Below are 19,567 nucleotides of genomic sequence, written 5' to 3'. Positions count from 1 at the left end.
CATATTTATTCTGTTCATGAATTGCCAAGAATAGAAACAACACACATAACATTTCTTTATCAGATTAGTTTCCTTCCGTTTCCAGTCATTCTAACTGAATTTCTGAAAGACCCTAGGAACAGGTGTTTTAAATATAAGGTGTGTTTCTCAAGAGGTTTAACTGAAACAGTCCTATGGGTTTAAAAAAGTGAACCACGTGTATCCTGTACAAGTTGTTGACAGTGTGCCAGCATTCATGTGTGCAATGTTTCCCTAATATGATTTTTCTTTGCTTTAGTTAGAGCAATATCTATGCTACAATTAAAAGAAAATTTTTTAAAAAGGAAGGAGTTAAGCTTACTGTATTAATGCTCTTAAAAAAGCATTATTATGTACTGTAAGTATTTTGCAAACCTGGAAGCCTATGGGTTGGAGCTAAGATATTTTTGAAAAATTTACAATTAAAAAAAGAAAAAAAAGAAAAAAATCCAGACATTGAAATAACCTTCAAAAATGAAGTAAGTTATGTTTTATGTTTAAACTCTTTCTGGAATTCAAAAATTGCTTTAAGTCATCAAATTTTAGGTTGAGCTTATACGCTCAAAAGTGTGTTCTGACATTTTGTGGGTTGTGTGGCATCTTTTTGATCAAAAAGCAACCAACCAGTCAATACTGAAAGCTGTAAATAGTTCTTGCTACATGAGTATCAGAAAATTAGCTCTGAAGAATTTAAATTAGAAACTCTCTTGATGGGCTTTGGAATTTATTCACTTCTCTGCAGATAAAGACTGCAGTGGAAATTTCAATGAAGTTTGTCTTTCTGCCTACAGCCAAAATTTCCACTTTGCTAGTGGTTTCAGTTTGATCAGTTGTCTTAGCCATGCAGAAATCTTTACTCTCAGCCGATGTCAGTAGTTGTCAGGCATGTTTGCTGCTAGTTAACACTGTTCCCTGTCATCTGAAAATCATCAGCATTTAACCCTGGGAAGCCCCACTGTGTCTCTAAGCAGTAGCTCATACGCAGTGATGAGATGTAGAAGTCCAAGAACCTGTTTTACAGCTATCTGGTATGTCCAGCTGTAATTCCAGGATGGATATTCATGACCTAGATGCTATTTGTGGAGACCTCTATTTAAGCTGTCATTTAGCAGGTAGCTTGAATTTCCTCTGGAACTCTGAACTGTGACTTCTGCTTGGTGGAACAGTGTCTCAAGATCTGTTCCCCCATCATCACATCCCATTCTGTTGCTTCCCAGCTGTGTGATAACTGGGCTTCTGAGGGCACAGTTGCAATGCTGCCTTTCTTCATGGACCATACATAGCTATAAAAATGTATATCTACTCAATGTTTTTCAAATTATTAATAATTCCTACAGCATTTCCCTGTGGAAAAGGATTTCTCCCTGTCTTATACCGTACTTTAGCTCTTAGGAAGAGACAGCACCAAACAGAGGTTAGGATTATTAGCATTGAGAGGGGGTTTAACTTCACTAGATTAATCTATAATTCCATAAATTCCTTGACATTCCCTTGGGAAGCATAACTTTTATTTGTACTGAAGCCAGTGGAATTTACTGGAGACACTATAATTTAAATCTTCCGAGTAATAACTTACTGATATTCTCCCTCTCATGTAGATCCTATTTCATAATGGAGAAAAATCACAACCATCAAAAACTCTCCTTAAAGGAAAACAGTGTTTTTTTATCATTTTTGATTTTAAGGAATTAAATGTTTGGTTTAAACTTGCATTGTGTCCAGCCATCCATCTTACAAACTCTGAACCAAGTCTCGTACCATGAGCCAAAAATGTAATTAGTTCATAATCCAGAACTGACCAACATAATACAGGCTGTTTGAGTTGAGGGTTTTTGAGGGCTTTTTTTAGGTGTCAGTTGACATTAAGGTAAGATTTAAGAGTTGCAGTTTCCTTTTAAACACATTTCTTGTTTAAAGCAAGAAATGTGTTTGAATTGTCACTATTTGCAGATACCTTGGGTCTGTGGGCTTTGGTACAAAGTAGGCAGAATTAAGAAGCTTTTCCTTTGAGGAAGCTGGTACTATTTGTGAACTTAAAAGTTCTCCTAGGATTTAACATCTTCCACATAAAGGAGAAATTGGTTTATCCTGTAATTAAAAAGCTGGAATGTCCTGAGCTTTTGTCTTGCCAACCTAAAGGATTATTTCCTGCACTGATGTAGAGTGAAATAAGGTAAATAGAAGTATAACAGTTGCCATTTCAGGTGAGAGCAGCTGTGTGCTCTAACCTTCTGCATCACCTAGAAGGCTTTTTCTAGAGTGTAGTTCTGAAGCATCCAAGGTTTCCATAATGAAACTATGAAATAATGCTTTAGTTTCACATCTATTAGCATAGCATAGTACTGATAAAGAGCAAATCAGGCAGTGTGGCTTTCTGATGTACTCCTGCCATAAGCCAGGTACTGAGGAAATGTCAGCAGTGGCTCTTCCTGTGGGAACTTCCCAGTCTGTGCAAGCCAATGAACCAAAATGAAGAACAACTTGGCTGTTTATCGATTTGAACCAACAACCTGTAGTGACTTAAAGCTTCCATGCTGCATCCTTGAAGGCTGCAGCTCAGCAAAGCTGGCAGAGCTGGAGAAGCAGGTTGGCTTCACAGCGTTGGCTCTGCAGACTCATACTGAGTATTGGAATCAATATGTGAAGCATATCTGTAGTGCACAGTTATTCTGAAGGGGGAGCACGTCTTTAAAATCCTTTTTGTGTTTAAGCAATCGCAGCCTTAAGTGGTTTCCAGATTATTTGCAAGAAAGAGAACACATAGTTTGCTGTTTGCAGACATTACCAGCAAATTATCAATCATTTCTGAAAACCACTAATTGCAGAAAATAACATAACTGCATTTGTTTTATGATGCTCTGATTTCTGGAAATAATATTGCAGTGTATCAGATGGCTGCATTTGTAGATGGGGTCATTTAAGTAGCTGACTATTTGTGGGTGAAATACACTGGTCATGTCTTTACCTCCCTTTACATAATGGTCAGTGTTTAGTATTGCTTCCTTTTAAGGTTTGGTTTCCTTAAGTATGAAATATCTTTGTGGTTCAACTGTTCACACACTGCTGAAATAATGTGCCATCCATATTTTCGAAAGAACACTGTGTTTAAATGCACTTACTTCTAAACAAGACAGAAATGGAAATCACTGCTAAAGAAATAACTCAAGTATATTAAGTTGTTGGTGTGCATGTGGCTTTTGTTGTTTGGTGAGATTTTCTTTAAATATTCATTCTTTTTGTGAAATGTGCTATTTCAGCTGGAAAAGAAAGAAAGGAAATCCTGGGGCCTGAAGCTCAGACAGATGAAATTGGATGTACAGGTATTTCTTTGTTAATCTTAGTCCCTTATTCATAAAGTGCTATTGAATTTTGGTTAGGTGAGCATCATTCTGAAATCTTTGGAATTCCCCCACCTCTGTTTATAAAAATTTGCTTTTCCACACTAAAGATCTTAAACTGTTTTAGCTGAGGAAAAACGTCTGGGCATCTTTTGGTGTCCAGGGTCCAGAGATGTAGGTGACCAGTGCCACAGGGCAGCCCACCCTCCCAAGGACTGACCACACAGCTCTGGCAGCACTGTGTCTCTAAAGGGTAAAACAAGGAGTAGCAATGATCTTACATGTAGGAGTACATGTCAACAGGTAGTGTTTTGAACTATGAAGAAATATACAAAAATAAACTTAAGCTAATACTGTATTTTATTATCGACTCCTCTGTTTATACTGATTACACAGAAGGCAAAATGTGTACTTCAGTTTCAGACTCAAACAAAAACAGATGGTTTGTTATTTTTTCTATTTCTCTGCTTGACAGAAGATTAATATATATCTCATCCAACTTTTTTTAAGGTTTTTTTGAGTTTTATTTAATGTCCGTACTACGTAAGTAGGTAATATCAGAGTAAGTCTTATTTAAAAGCAAACCCACATCTAAACACTGTTATGTTTTAAAATCTATTTTCACACATTCTTTTTAGTTCCTATAAAATCAGTTCTCTCCACTTAAGTATTGAGAGCTGCATTATTCATTGCATTACAGTCTACATATGAGAGACTGCCTCGTGTCATAAAAAGATTGTGTCAAATTGTAAATTGAGTATGTGACTTCACAGTGAGAGATGAATCATAAAACTTCTCTTTCCTATTAAAAATACACCTCACATTAATAGTGGAGAACATCTGTCATGATTTAGGGTGCTGCAGGCAGAGCTTTCACAGAATGTTCCACCATGGTAAAAATAAACTCTATTAACAATGTATTTAGGCAAATACTTCAGATCAAATATTTATTGTACCAGCATTAAGTAAAATATTTAATTTATTATTTGCTAATTTTGCAATACAGTTGTTCATTGGATTTTTCTTTTAAGTTTTTAACTGGAAAATGTTGAAGGTTGTTAATTAGATCTGAAGCCTTTTTGATAGCCTTTTCCAACACCACAGAACAAGCCAGTCAGAGCTCAAGTTTGCTGCATTTATCTGGCCAGCTTGTTACTGAGTTTAAATATCTTCTGAGTTTGTGCTAATGAACAGTTATAAATAACATTAAAAATTGTGTCTTCAAGGCCACAAATGTACTTTTGAAAACACAGGAGCCAAGATGGTAAACAGGCCTTCCAACTACAAGGCCTAAATCATAATTAATGTTGCATTTAAGATTTTTAGGGAAACTTAGAAGAACAGCCAAGTCTGAAATAATAAAAATGCACTGAGTTAGAAGCAAGCTATGTTTAGTCAAGTTTTTAAATACCATTATGCTACTAGTTCTTCTAAAACATGGTATAATCTGGCATCTTAAAGGACTTGACATATGCTGTATCTGTAAAGAGTTTTAAAATACTTGGCTAGAGGGAGATTTGGCAATGTGAATTACTGAATCTTGTTTATGTTCTTTTTAAATTTAATTTTTTATCTTGTGTCTTGTTTTTCCCACTTAGTAAAAGAAGATGAATGTGATTCTGATGCAGAAAATGAGCAAAACCATGACCCTAATGTTGAAGAATTCCTTCAGCAAGAAGATACAGCTGTTATCTACCCTGAAGCACCTGAGGAGGACCAGAGACAAGGCACGCCAGAAGCTAGTGGTCAGGATGAAAATGGTAAATATGTCATTAGTTCAGTTCTTATGAAATCAGTTGTACTCACTGCTTGACCCAAAACTTCTGTTGTACTTCAGAAGACAGCAGTGCATATACATACAACTATATAGGAAAATAAACTCAGTTAAGTAATTATAAGAGGATAAGATCATCATGCAAAAAACATTGCCATTTGATTTTGTAAACAAGGTATACACTGGGATTCACTTTTATGAATACCAAAATGATAACCTCGAGTCATTGAAAAGAAAAGTCCAGGATTTCATAAATCCATTCAACATCCTTATATGAAAGAACAGAATAAATATTTATTAAATATAATAGAAGCAAAATAGAACAGTTTTATATAATAATAACTTAAGGAGAGTTATGGCAGATTTCTTTCTTCTTTTATATTTCTAAACAAAGATCTCAAAAGGATCTATTAGAATTTCTTTAATTGGGTAACCAGTCTATGACAGGCTTTTGGGGTCTTCTGCCTGAAAGGACAGCAGCAGAGAAAAAAGAATCACTGTTCATGAAAAAATGTTTATGTGAAAAAAATAATGACCTGTTGTTATTTTTATGTAGATACAGTTTTTTTTTCCTCTGAGGAAGTTTTGTGCTTAAGGTATTCTGAGTGAGATGAGAAATTACACTTTGTCATTTCTTCATCATGAAATATTTGAAGATGAATACTGTTAAGATTGGTTTTGCATTCTGTGTGTTTTCCCAAGCATTCAGCTTAGATAGCTTGTGACAACTGGAGTATTTATGATTTTTCAAGAAAAAGTAACAGCCTACATAAATGGTTGGGAGGTGTGTTCTAGTTGTTCTAAGAAATGAATATAACTGAGCAGGTAAATGTCATTGTAGCTGCAGTACTGTACTGGACTTAGACTGGAGTCTAAGGGAGAGCAGTGAAAGAAGTAAAGATAACCTTTTCTTTTCTGCTCCTCCAGAGATTTTATGCTATTACAGATTTTACTTTAAAAAATACATTCATTAAAGTTTTTAATATGTGGTTGCAGTGGCACATATTGTCAAGTTAGTTTTACAGACTTGCCATATGATTTCCATGTAGTCATTAAAAATACACATTTGTATTAATCATTTAAAGTGGACTTATCCCAGTAACTTCACTGAGAAGTATTGTGAAGATCACAATGCTGAATAATAGTGTGAAGTGTTTTAATCATTTTGGAACAGTAAATGCCCAAAATATAGTGACATTTGGTAAAGATGCATGCTTCCAAACTGGGAAAGTAGACAATAGAAGCAAGAAAATCAGAGTTTTTAGTGGCTTTGGGGAACTGTTTTAATTTCTCCTTGTCCTCCAATGGAAATAGAATTTAAGTTAATGTGCTTCTGACATTTCCAGTGAGTTGTGTTTGTGCTGAAATAGAGTATTCTTTATGTCAGATGAGCTGAATTTTAGATGGTAAAAAGAATTGAAAGGAAGCATACTTGGTCTAAAGATCTAGAGACGGCTTTGTTTCTGGACAACTCAGCTAAACCAGGAAAAGCAGAAATGGATAGAACAACAAAAATCCCTGTGGGTAGGGGTTATTTTGATTGTTACTATAACAACTCTAAAAAAAACCTATATGAGAAAAAGAGTATTGATTTTAAGTAATAAGGAAAAGTGGTCTGGTTGCTTTTCATTGTTGCAAGATCACTGGCACATTCAGTAAAAATTAAGTTAGTAAATTCCACACAAACAGAATAGATTGTAGAAAATACATTCAATCTGTGGTGATAACTCCTGGAAGAGGTCATGAAGGTAAATAATTCACAAGCACTTTCTAAAGTACTGGTTCATTTTATGAGTATTAATAATTCTTACAGTTCTGAAACTTAAAATGACAGCATGTACGAATGTGCCCCTTGTGCGTCAGAGCATAAAATGTTAATCAGTAAAGACCTTCCACCTTTCTCATGCTCAGCACTGTGCATAGGTGCATCCTTGCAACATTTTCTTCCTGTTTGTCTTGAAGCAAGGAAGAGTAGCATGATCGCTGGAGACTATCACACCTATAAATTGATGATTTGATCAAATACAGCAAGCCCTACATTTGTTTGAACATACCTTATCAATTTATAAAGAAATTATTTTTTTTGGTCCTTTAAAGAATTAACTTTTCAAGGATAGAATGAGTTACTATGGGGAGGGCTAAACATATGCTGGTAAGAAGGGATGGAGCTAAAACTTTATAAATGGTGACTCCTTGAAATAGACTTGTGAAATTAATATTTAGCTTCAATCTTGTTTCACTTTTCCCTGTACTAATATAGAAATACTTTATGAAAGCCAGCAAAACAGATCCCACAGATCACATTAGACTCACATATATGGCCTCACGTTTAATATCTCCACTTTCTGTCCTCCAGACAGTATGTCCTATTAACACATACATATCTGTGAATCATAGAATGGTTTGGGTTGCACAGGACCTTTAAAGGTCACCTAGGTCCAACCCTCCTGAAATGAGCTGGGACATCTTCAACACTATGTTGCTCAGAACCCTGTCCAAGCTGGTCTTGAATATTTCCAGGAACGGGACATTTGCCAGACTGCTAGGCAACCTGTTGAAGTATTTTACCACTCTCATCATGAAAAATTTCTGCTTTATATCTAGTCTCCTTCTACTCTCTCTTGGTTTAAAACCATTCCCCCTTGTCCTATCAGCATATTGTGCTGACTCCAAGGTCAGCTGACTCCATTGACTCTCTCCAAGGTACATTGTGGCATTGCATGATACCTGTGGAAAAAAATCTAAATTATCACTGGTCCTTCTCTAAAACAAATGGAGCTTCCAGCAGCTGCATGTTTTCATACAGTAATGGGTGTAAATGTAAAGCCTGTTTGTTGCTGGTAGTAAGATTGGAACTGTTTGTTTAAGTCTGGTGTGTTGTCTCTCCTGTGTAGGAACACCTGACGCGTTTTCCCAACTGCTCACCTGCCCGTACTGCGATCGAGGGTACAAGCGTTTTACCTCTCTGAAGGAACACATTAAATACCGCCATGAGAAAAATGAAGATAACTTTAGTTGCTCCTTGTGTAGTTACACATTTGCATACAGAACGCAGCTCGACCGCCACATGACATCACACAAATCAGGAAGAGATCCAGTAAGTGACGTTTGAATTAAGGGTTATTGTCCTCCGTAGCAGTGCTGTGATTTGTTCTGTGGGCAGATTTGTGCAGAGCAGGGAAACTGATCATTGGTGTGCTGATGGTCCAGTCCCAGAACACACACTCAAGCTTACTGCTCAAGTCAGGCTTTTTCTGTAGCTGTCAAAGGCTGAGATCTCAATTCCTGTTTTCATTCATCTAGGAAGTAGGGTTGCTTTCAGAAGTGCTTTATTACATTTATAGGTAATCTGTTGGGGTTTTTTGTTCATTGGCTACCATTGCATAAAAATTATGACTCAAATCTAATTTCAGGCCTCTAATGAAACACTTCCTTTTTTTTTTCATAAGTCCTGTTTGAATAATTCACAATTTACTGCAGCATATTTGCCCTTAAGAAACAAACCATTGTGTTACTTGAACTGTAAGGTACAGTTTTATAATGCAATTCACGCCTTAAGGCGATATACAAATAATTAGTGTGTAAAATACAGTGTTTCAGTACTAAATGAAGCAACAGAAAAGGCTAAAGGTGTTATGAGCTTGTTTTCTCAGCTTCATGGGCTGACCTGAGGGCACGTGGTCCGTGGAATGTCTTCCGTGAGTTAACCATCTGATCATTACAGAAGATCCTGAGACTCTGTTCTCCTGTCCCTCTTTCCTTTTTTTATTCCCACAATGTCCCATCATCCATCCCCAGCATATGCTTCCATAGTTTATCAGGGGCACTCTGAGGCTCAGGAACCAACTGAAACAGTCAGGAATTATCCAGAGGGAAAAAACATAGAAATTTTCCACCAAGTTAAAGACGTTTGGAGATATTTCCTTTAAAGGACAGACTAGAAAGATTGATAGCCTCCAGAAACGAAACAGGAGATAAATGCAATAGGAAAATGCAAAACAGGATGTAAAAGTAAAGGTACTTCCAATATTTCTGGTACCACCAAACCAACAGGCTGTAGCCCAGAGTAAAGGAAGATGCTTTAAGGAAACTAGAGTAAAGGAGATGCTTTTTTTGCACATTGGCTGTTAACCTCCATCCTACAAAGTATCACCAAGTCCAACAATTTAATAGGCTTAAAAATTTATTGTTCATTTTTATACCTGAGTGTTTGCATTCACAGGTCAATTAAATCAATACAAGAAGTGTTGGCCATCTTGCTGCAAGGATTTTATTGTCACACGAGTTTTGGAATAACCTCACCAGCATATTCTGGTGTGACTGTTCTTTTTTACTCAAGTATGCTTCCCATGAACAATTAATTTCTGTTTCGCTTCCTTTTTGGCTCAGTTTGCACTTTAAAAGTTACTTTCATCTTACATACATCTCATATTTCTAACTATAAAATCTATGAATGCTATTTATATAATGCTTTTCTTGTGGGCTACCACATTTGTTTTCCGTCTTTTCAGTTACAAGCCTAAAACCACAAGAATAAAGTAGTTGGGGGAGATGGAAGCCTTTCCCATACTTGCATGTAGTTTGAATGAAAAAATAAAAAAATTAAAAATAAACATTTTCAGAAGAATTGATAAAAAGGGAAGCTTAAACTCTATTGCCACAAAAAGTATTGTAATGGATTTATACTTTTGATGGCACAATTGTATTTGATTAATGTTGTTTCTATGGAGTATCTGGAATTCAGTATTACACCCATTTAAGTGTGTTCTTTTCTCTCAAGCCATAACCAGAATTAAAACTACAATAGTTTAGATACTTGGAAAATTTGAAACTCTTGTTTGTTTATGTTATTATCACAGAGTTGTCACATCTTCAAAATTGGCTGTGTATACATGATTGCATCATTTGTGTAACGGAAAATGAACTTTTGTCCGTAATAAAGTATAGACCTCCTGGTTGTGGATCTTAATCAGCTGCATGTGTAAAACTTGATGTCTTATTCTTAAAGAATTTCACCTGACCATAGATTATTTGGGTAACTTTGTTAGCTGGTAATGTTCATCATGTGGCGATTTTGTAATTATTCTCTACAAAGAAGTAATGAACAAAGATAAAATCCTAACTTAGTGAAGGCAGTGGAAGGGGCACACTGGGCCTTCTTCTGTGCCAGGGGAAGATATGCAAAACTTCTGCTCCAGCAGAGAGCTGAGAGCCATCCTGCACCTTGTCCTTCTCTCTCTCCTCCCTGTGCTCCTCTTGCACCCTTGGCTGCTCCTACACTACTAACAGTTGGTAGGAGGTGATGCTGCATGTGTCGTCTGCCTTCACATGTGAAGCAACAAAAGAGATGCTGAAGTGTGAAAAAGTGCTTCTTATATTTGTTTTATTTTTTTTCTCACCAATTTATGAAGCACCTGTAGGTAATCTTCCAAAATTTCACAATGTTGTGCATACTGCTGAGAAATGGCAGTTCTTGGAAACCGTGGTCAAACCATCTCTGAAAAATCCCTGATATACCTGTAATTTTTTTCTTCCAAATATCTTTTGAGGATTCTCATTAATTAGTTTTGTTCTCTGGTCTGAGAGGGGTGGGCTTCAGTCCTAAGCACAGTAAATATTTGGTGCATGGATGTATTAGTAGCTAGTTACAGACCTTAAGGCTGATGTTTCTTCTTTCAGTCCTTGAAGGAGTGCAAAAAATATTCTTTGAATGTTGCAGTTAATTCTTTAATGAGCAGAAAACAGCAATTATGTGCAGTGTATTAGAAATACATCACAGGCACAAACTAATGTGGCTTTAACAGTGCTGAGATGTGGAAAACCTCAACATTTGAAAAAATTTGAATTTGAGAAAATGAAGGTGAAAATACTACAGGCAGTAGTTTGGAGAAGTGTTAACATTTCTCAGTTGCGTTTAAAGAAGATCCTTCAAAGTAATTCTGAGGAAGTCCCAAATTTGTAAAACAGTATTATGAGAGACAGCAAGAAAGCTGAACAGAGTTACAAATATAAAAAGCTAAGGCAAAATAGATTTGGAAACACTATCTAGCAGAAGGCTTAAAGCACCTTACATGACCAGGAAAACAGGAAAACTCATTAAAAATTTGATAAGTGGAGTATGGACTTCCATGCCTTAGAAACAGAACATTAGATTTTAAAGACTGGAGCAGAAACGTTTCTGACAGGTTGAATACATGCACTGATATTTAGTATGAATATTTATGCAGTCCAGGACCTGCAGTAACTGTATATATTCTGAGATCTGTTAGCTTGTATAATTCAAGTCAAACGGTAGTAACTGATTCTCAGCAGGCTTAAGTAAATCCTGACACGGTCCTCCAGAATCATTGCAGTTGGATCATTAAAGTGAAATGCAGTGAGTCAGCCACAATCTCCTAGAACATCATCTTCAAGGGACTTAGTTAAACTGAGCTGAAAATCCATGTGGGCTAGCAAAAGACAGCTGACAAACCCAGGAATGAGGGTCAGGTGCTAATCAGGATAAGTTAGAGTGGAGACCTCACTGCAGAGCCCATGGGGAGGCAGGAAGAAGCCCACCCTGAGCAGGGTGGGAGCAGTGTCTACTGAGAGGTAAAATCTGCAGCTTAACCAAATGCTTCTGCCAAGGGGCCTGTTGAATTACAGTATGTGGAAGTAATTTAGATGATCTTATTTCATTTTGTCTTTTGTTAAAGGAGGACAGGGAGTAGAACAGGAAGGGTTGATAATTTGGACAGCTTATCTCATAGCAGAGAGTTCAGACTTTCATCCAGCAACCTGCGCAGCCACAGGTTCTTCAGATCTGCAGGCATGTCTCACAGCAGGGTCATCATCCTGTGTTTTCTCCAGCCCTGCTTCTCCAGCACAGTTCTCAGCCCCCAGTTGTCATGTCTGTGCTCAGAAGGAGCCCCAGCACCTGGTGAGCATCTGCTCCCAGTGCTACCAAGCACAGCAGGCCAGAGCCAGGGGTAGGAGTTCCCCCCATGCTTTCACATCAGAGGCAGCTGATGCACACCTGCTGGTGGTGGTGGGCAGCCTGTTTGTTCCCAGAGTCCATGAACAGCTCTGTCCATGAGTATATGAAAATGCTTGCCCCCGTTACCAAAAATCTGCAGCACATCTCAATAGTGGTAGAATGTCTTTTTTCCAAGTGAGCTCTACTTAAAAAGAAGCTACTGTGTTTTTTTAATAAACAAGTTGTTTGAAGAGAAAATTTCCTAATTCCTCCATTTCATGTTGGTAATTAAGCTGCTTCAACTTTAAAAGTGTATGTAATTTTTTCCTTAAAAATACATGTTCATAGATTTATACAGTTTGTGGTAAAATTACGGATCTTGCACATATGTGTCACATATATACTTCATATATTTACTTGTCTGTCTTATCTTTGGCTTTTTTAAAAACTAGTCTAGCAATAAAGACAAAAACAATTTAGAACTTAACAATAAATGCTCTCACAAGGCAAAATCTAACAAAAATCATCACAGAGCTTCAGTCCAAATACTGAAGAGGTTTGGTGTTGTGTACTTGGGAAACCCTTCCATATTTTTATTTGTTTTAGTTTAGTTTCACACATTTATTTTGCAAATTAATTGTGACCAAGAGTACATTTATTGTCAATGAACTACTTTCTCTTGAGCAATCTTGTAGCATCATTATATAGAGGAATCCAAGGCCAACAGTAAGCCCATGTAGATAAAAAAATCAAGTCAACCAATTAGTTTAAACAGGCTTCTATAGACTTAAATGTTTCTCTGTCCTGCATGAAATATTCTGTGCATAGTGACCTTGGGGTTTTTCCTGATGGTTTTGCTTTCACAAGTAGAATTAGCATTCATCCTGAAACTTCCTGCTAACACGTCAGTGTAAACTTCACCTGAATTTAGGAAAAGTGGCAACTGTGTTTTAAGTTTGTTTTGTTTCTTTCTTTTTACTGTACCAGATTTATTCAGAAGAATTGTGTGCCTCCATTTTTACCTTATTTGTAATCTGTTTCTTTTTCCATACCACCTTCAGTCTGTTACAATTATGTTTTTTTCAGGTTTGTATTGCATTTTCTCTATTGCAATGTGAAAATAGAAGGTGTTTCTGCAAGATGCTGTCCTGTACAATAATTAAGACTTCTTTCTTACAGAGACATGTGACACAGTCCAGCGGTAATCGAAAATTCAAGTGCACTGAATGTGGAAAAGCTTTTAAATATAAGCATCACCTAAAGGAGCACCTACGAATCCACAGTGGTAAATAAATCAAGTATTGAACTGAGTACTAACATTGACATTTCTGCTCTTTGTAATGTTGATGTAACAGCAGTTTTGTAAGGCTAAGTTTAAATTACTAGTGTTTTCCTTATTTTTTTCCCTCTGTATTACTGCAAGCACTGACTGCAGCCTTCAGCTCTGTGCGGGGAATATGTAGAAAAGCTCAAGAGGATTCACAGTTGCAACTTAATCCCTTACAATTAAGGAAAACTTGACTTTTCGCAGAAGAAATGGGGACATCTTTTTGGTCCTTTTCATTTGTCTTTTTTTCTTCAATATTTGCAGATCATTTAGTGTGCTACAAGCCTTGCTAAAGAATTTTAATTTTAATAATCAGGACATAAGAACTGTGTGTTCCTCCTGTGGCTGTAGCTGTCACCATTAGAGATTAGGCATATTAAAGTAAAGACTCAGGACACAATTTGTTAGAAAAGTTATAAGAAATATAAGAAGTTAGTGGTGGTACTACTTCAGTGGAATTCAGTGAAATCTCTAATTGTTAAACAGAGAAATACTGGAACACATGATTGTGTGGGCTCCATCCTATATCTACTAGTGGATCACAAACTTATTAAAGGAGCGTTGGCTCAGAACTATACTCTTACTCTTCAATTCACTAGACAAGATATTTTTTTTTCTCTAGGACTCTTTGAGAGATCATTATGATGTATTTGTTCTGGTAATTATTGTTTGATGAAGTTACACTGTAACCTGGTTAACTGTTGGATATGTCTTTTTTTCTTTTCTTTTTTTTTTTTTCCTCATCTTTAGGAGAGAAGCCATATGAGTGCCCAAATTGCAAGAAACGTTTTTCCCATTCTGGTTCATACAGTTCACATATAAGCAGTAAGAAGTGTATTGGTTTGATGCCTGTAAATGGTCGAGCCCGGTCAGGGCTCAAGATATCTCAGTGCTCCTCCCCTTCCCTTTCTGCATCACCAGGTAGCCCAGCAAGACCACAGATACGACAAAAGATAGAAAATAAACCCTTGCAAGAGCAGCTTCCTCTTAACCAAATTAAAACTGAACCTGTGGATTATGAATTCAAGCCCATAGTGGTTGCTTCAGGAATTAATTGTTCAACCCCTTTGCAGAATGGGGTTTTTAGTGGTGGTAGCCCGTTGCAGGCAACCAGTTCTCCTCAGGGTGTGGTGCAAGCTGTTGTTCTACCAACAGTAGGTCTGGTGTCTCCCATAAGCATCAACTTAAGTGACATTCAAAATGTACTAAAAGTCGCAGTGGATGGTAATGTAATAAGGCAAGTACTGGAAAACAATCATGCTAATCTTGCATCCAAAGAACAAGAAACAATCAACAATGCATCTATACAACAAGCTGGCCATTCCCTCATTTCAGCTATCAGTCTTCCTTTGGTTGACCAAGATGGGACAACCAAAATTATCATCAACTACAGCTTGGAGCAGCCAAGTCAACTTCAGGTTGTTCCACAAAATCTAAAAAAAGAAAACTCTGTTCCTGCAAATAGTTGCAAAAATGAAAAATTACCAGAAGATCTCACAGTGAAGTCTGAGAAAGATAAGAACTTTGAAGGAGAGACCAATGATAGCACTTGTCTTCTTTGTGATGACTGTCCAGGAGATCTTAATGCACTTCAAGAATTAAAGCACTATGAAACAAAAAGCCCTCCTCAGCTTCCCCAGCCCAGTGGAACAGAAGCTGAGAAACCTGAGTCCCCTGTCCCATCAGAAACTGGGGAGAACAACTTGTCTCCTGGTCAGCCACCTTTAAAGAACCTTCTATCGCTCCTAAAAGCGTATTATGCATTAAATGCACAACCAAGCGCAGAAGAGCTTTCAAAAATAGCAGATTCTGTAAGCCTACCACTGGATGTGGTAAAAAAATGGTTTGAAAAAATGCAAGCTGGACAAATTTCTGTGCAGTCTTCTGGACCATCTTCTCCTGAACAAGTTAAATTAAGCAGTCCCACAGACAACAATGATGAAGCAGCAACTACAGATGTGAGTGAACCCCAGAACAGCACAAGTAACTCACAAAATCCTGTCAGTACAACAAAGTCTCAGACTTTACCAGGGGCTCCAACTCTGAATGGTTCACACAGTAGCACGCCATCTGCATCACCACTAAACCTTTCTTCATCAAGAAATTCACAGGGTTACACGTACACGGCAGAGGGTGTACAAGAAGAGCCACAAATAGAACCTCTTGACCTTTCGCTACCAAAGCAACATGGAGAACTGTTGGAAAGATCTACCATAACTAGTGTTTACCAGAACAGTGTTTATTCTGTCCAAGAAGAACCTTTGAACTTAACTTGCGTAAAAAAAGAACCACAAACGGACAACAGTGTTACAGACTCTGATCCTATTGTAAATGTAATCCCACCAAGTGCCAATCCCATAAATATTGCTATACCTACAGTCACTGCCCAGTTACCTACAATTGTTGCCATTGCTGACCAGAACAGTGTTCCCTGCTTGAGAGCTCTCGCTGCCAATAAGCAAACCATTTTGATTCCACAGCTGGCTTACACATACTCTACTACAGTTAGTCCTACAGTTCATGAGATACCACCAAAACTGACCCAAGCCAATGGAAATCAGGTACTTTGGTCCCCATTTTCCTACATGATGAATGTATGATATATTCAATCCGTATCTGTGCTGAACTAACAGAAAACTATCAAGTTGAACTAAATAAAAATATAAATACAAACTGTCAGGTTTGTTTGACTTGATTGTAAATGGGTAATAGCTATTACTGTCGTACCCTCTGCAAAGCTAGTTAGCTCAGGCAGCTTGAGTCCAGACTAACAGAAATGGTTCCTCTTGGACAACTCAGTTATTCTCCATATTTAACCTTCTAGTACATTAGTGCTCACTATCTAATGCTCCTGATCAAAAAGTAAAATAAAGCCATGGCTTCTGTCTTTTGCTGGCTCTGTATCTCCTATTTCCCCATATTCAGAAAATAAACTCTTTGGAACTTTTGGCTACTCATTTTGTGCTGTTCTTCTTCCTTGGTTTGCAGAGTAGCTGAATTCATCCTACACCGTAATGGCACTTTAAACAAATGCAGATATATTCTCAGCTGAAAGTCAGGGAGGTATTTATCTTCATCTGCCATTCCTGTATCCCAGCTTGTTCCTCCCTGGGTACATCCAGATGTGATCTAATCAGGGTCAGTCCTCCTGAGATTCACCTGTGCACATTAAGGTAGGGACAGGGCAGAACAGAAAAGTGGCTGAGTGTTTCTACTTAAATCTTAGAAATTGGCTGTCTAGCATTTTATTCAGGCTTCTGTATTGCCAGAGACTGAGGAGCCTTGAAGAGTTACAGGGCTGCTTATATTAAAAGTTTGAGGCTAACATGTACATGTAGCTAGCGTGCACTTTTATATTCTGATTTGATAATACCTTATAAAATACATGTTTAGTGATACTGCTGATGTAAGTAGAAAATACTGTGCTTTTACAGGGAAGCTTTAGCACTTAAAATGCTTAGAAATACATAACAATTATATTTTTGAAATTATTTACTAATGAAATAATTTTAGGTCCTCTGATTTTTTGGATTAAGTAGTACTTGTGGTAGTTTCATGAGGAAGAGGATAGTCAAATATGCAAATTCAAATGGTAACTTAAATAGCTTTTTTGTGAAAACTTCAGCAAAAACAGTCTTTTCATGAAATCTGAGAGGCAGCAAAAGGTAGGTGACCAGCATTAGCTGAAAAATGCAGTTAGGTGGCAATTTTGCTCTTCCCACTTACTGAAGTGCTTTAGAGGTTTGTAATATTGCATTTATGTTGTGGGTCCTAAAATACAGCGTGCCAGCGAAGCTTAGACCTGGCCAACAGTCAGATTTGGGTGTGATTAAAGCCAGTCCCAGTGAGGATCCTGCATCTGGGTGGTGGCAGGGACTGCAAAGCAGAACAATGCAGTAAAGGATTGTTTTTTTTTTACTGTGGAAATCTAAACAATTTTGTGTGGCTGTTTATGGAATTGAATGAGAATAGCAGCTTCAGTTTATGTGGGTGAGTTCTTTTATTAGACTTAACTTTTTTTTTGTAATTTTTCTGAAGGATGAAAGGCAAGACACTAGCTCAGAAGGAATATCCAATGTAGAAGATCAAAATGATTCTGATTCAACACCCCCAAAGAAAAAAATGAGAAAGACAGAAAATGGGATGTATGCATGTGATTTATGTGACAAAATATTCCAGAAGAGCAGTTCATTATTGAGACATAAGTATGAACACACAGGTATGTACTATGAAAAGTCTTTTCCAATCCTTATTTCTTTGATAACATGTAACAGATGATCTCGACTGGAATCCAGTTCTCAGACAGCATAGGGAAGTGTAGCAGTTCTTATTGCCTGTGCTAAACTTTCTCTAGAAACCCCTGTTTTTGTATATTTGTTTGACAGAATAGAAATTCTGTCTTTCTTTAAATTTGTTAGACCTAAACCCTAAATAGGAAAAGGAGAGTTTTTGCATCTGGCTTGTGGATAATAATCTGTGAGCCACAGCCTATATCTGAGGATAATTACTTCTAATTTACCTTGCCTGGTTATAAACTTTTATAGAAATAAAAATTGGAAAGAAAAGGATCATGTATGTCTTTGATACTGTACATGAAAAGCAGATTGCCTATCTGGCATGAAGGATTTTCAAACTGAGCCACATTTTTAATGACCTGAAGTTAACAGCTTCAGCTATTCATTAGACAGAGAATGTAACCACTAAAGAACATATTTTTAGCTTTGATTTTTATTTTTAATTTCTCATAGTTGTTCCTTTTGGCTCTGGTTCTGGTATCTTTAAGATTTTTTATAACGCCTCTTGCTCTCTCATTTCTTCTGCGATGTCTTAAAATAAAAATTCTTGGTTTTTTATTGGTTAGGTGCCAAATATATATTGGGTTTTGTATTATATATTCTTTTCTTGCTGGCTCAGTTATCTTCTCTTTCCCCAAATCCATAAAATTTGGAACTTTTGGCTACTTCCTTCATGCTGCCCTACTTTCTTGGTTCACAGAGTAGCTGAATTATTATATTATTTCTGCATATTAACATTTTTATGTTATCTCACATATAAAATTAAAAGCATAACAAGTTCTTTTTTGTCTTGACCAAGTTTCTCAAGTAGTATTCATTAAGGGTATCTAGTTTCATCCCTATCCTGTCCTGAGACTCTGTAACTCCTCCTTTTCCTAACACAATTGTTCTCCCCTGCCAGTTTAAAGTTCAATGTAATGTTCAAAATCATAAAATCATTTAGGTTGGAAAAGACCTTTAAGATCATTGACTCCAACCATTAACCCAGCACTGCCAAGTCCACTGGTAAACCATGTCCCAAAAATGCCACATCTGCTTGTATTTTAAATACCTTTGGGCAGCCTGTGGCAGTGCTTGACAACCATTTCAGTGAAGAAACTTTTCCTAATTTCCAAACTAAACCTCCTCTGGCACAACTTGAGGCCATTTCCTGTTGTCCCATCACTCACTTCTTGGGAAGAGAGATCAACACCCACCTTGCTTGTTTGGCATGAGATAACGTGGACTTGCTGATCATCTGTGTAGTGTGACCAGAGACTTGATGTCTTACTGTCTTTGTCTTTTATGTCTGAGCTAAGACTGCAAAGTTGTTTTGTTAAAATCAAAATAACACTGCTAGGCTCCTGATATATTTATAAGAGATTCAAAAAACAAGACAATAAAAAAAAACAGCAGAAGCATACTGAATGAAACAGATTTTTTTCATGTCAATACATGTGTAGTCAAGTTTTGCAATAAAGCATTCAGCCTAGATTCTAGGATGATTTTCCTTTTACCTATATCATGGAAAGACTTGGTACAAAAAAAACAATGTAAAAGCTTAATTGATTTTAAATTGACGTCAATATAGAAAATGTAAAATGGTTTCAATTGAAAATAGTTTATGCAAGAAAAATGTATCCTAATTTATATTTGCATTTTTTTTGTGCTAAAAGTTATATATGAGAATCTCTTTATTCTCCTATGATGAGTTTTCCTACATAACTTACAAATTACTGTAGTGATTGTGACAATGTACCCTTGCACCTTCCTCCTTTGCGCTTAGGAGAGCAGCTGAGGCTGATAATGCATGGAGTAGAACATCTTGTTATATAAAATTTAATCAATGCTAATATGTTCACCAACAGCATTTTATAATTA

At 36.8% G+C, this 19,567-nt stretch overlaps 1 protein-coding gene across 1 annotated transcript in view; it reads left to right on the top strand.

The window, feature by feature from the left end:
• Positions 1–19,567, top strand: part of ZEB1 (zinc finger E-box binding homeobox 1) — a 103,210-nt gene that overhangs the window by 81,080 nt on the left and 2,563 nt on the right. Inside the window, exons 3-8 of the mRNA XM_019005661.2 lie at positions 3,276–3,338; positions 4,955–5,116; positions 8,025–8,227; positions 13,265–13,370; positions 14,163–15,973; positions 17,451–17,631. Coding sequence (XP_018861206.1) covers positions 8,198–8,227; positions 13,265–13,370; positions 14,163–15,973; positions 17,451–17,631 — 2,128 coding nt within the window. The 5' untranslated portion in view covers positions 3,276–3,338; positions 4,955–5,116; positions 8,025–8,197. The remainder of the gene's footprint in view (positions 1–3,275; positions 3,339–4,954; positions 5,117–8,024; positions 8,228–13,264; positions 13,371–14,162; positions 15,974–17,450; positions 17,632–19,567) is intronic.

Source organism: Parus major, chromosome 2, assembly GCF_001522545.3.
Source record: "Parus major isolate Abel chromosome 2, Parus_major1.1, whole genome shotgun sequence".
NCBI classification, from domain to species: Eukaryota; Metazoa; Chordata; class Aves; order Passeriformes; family Paridae; genus Parus; species Parus major.
Note: the sequence above shows the minus strand (reverse complement) of the source record. Positions and strands in the feature narration are given on the sequence as shown.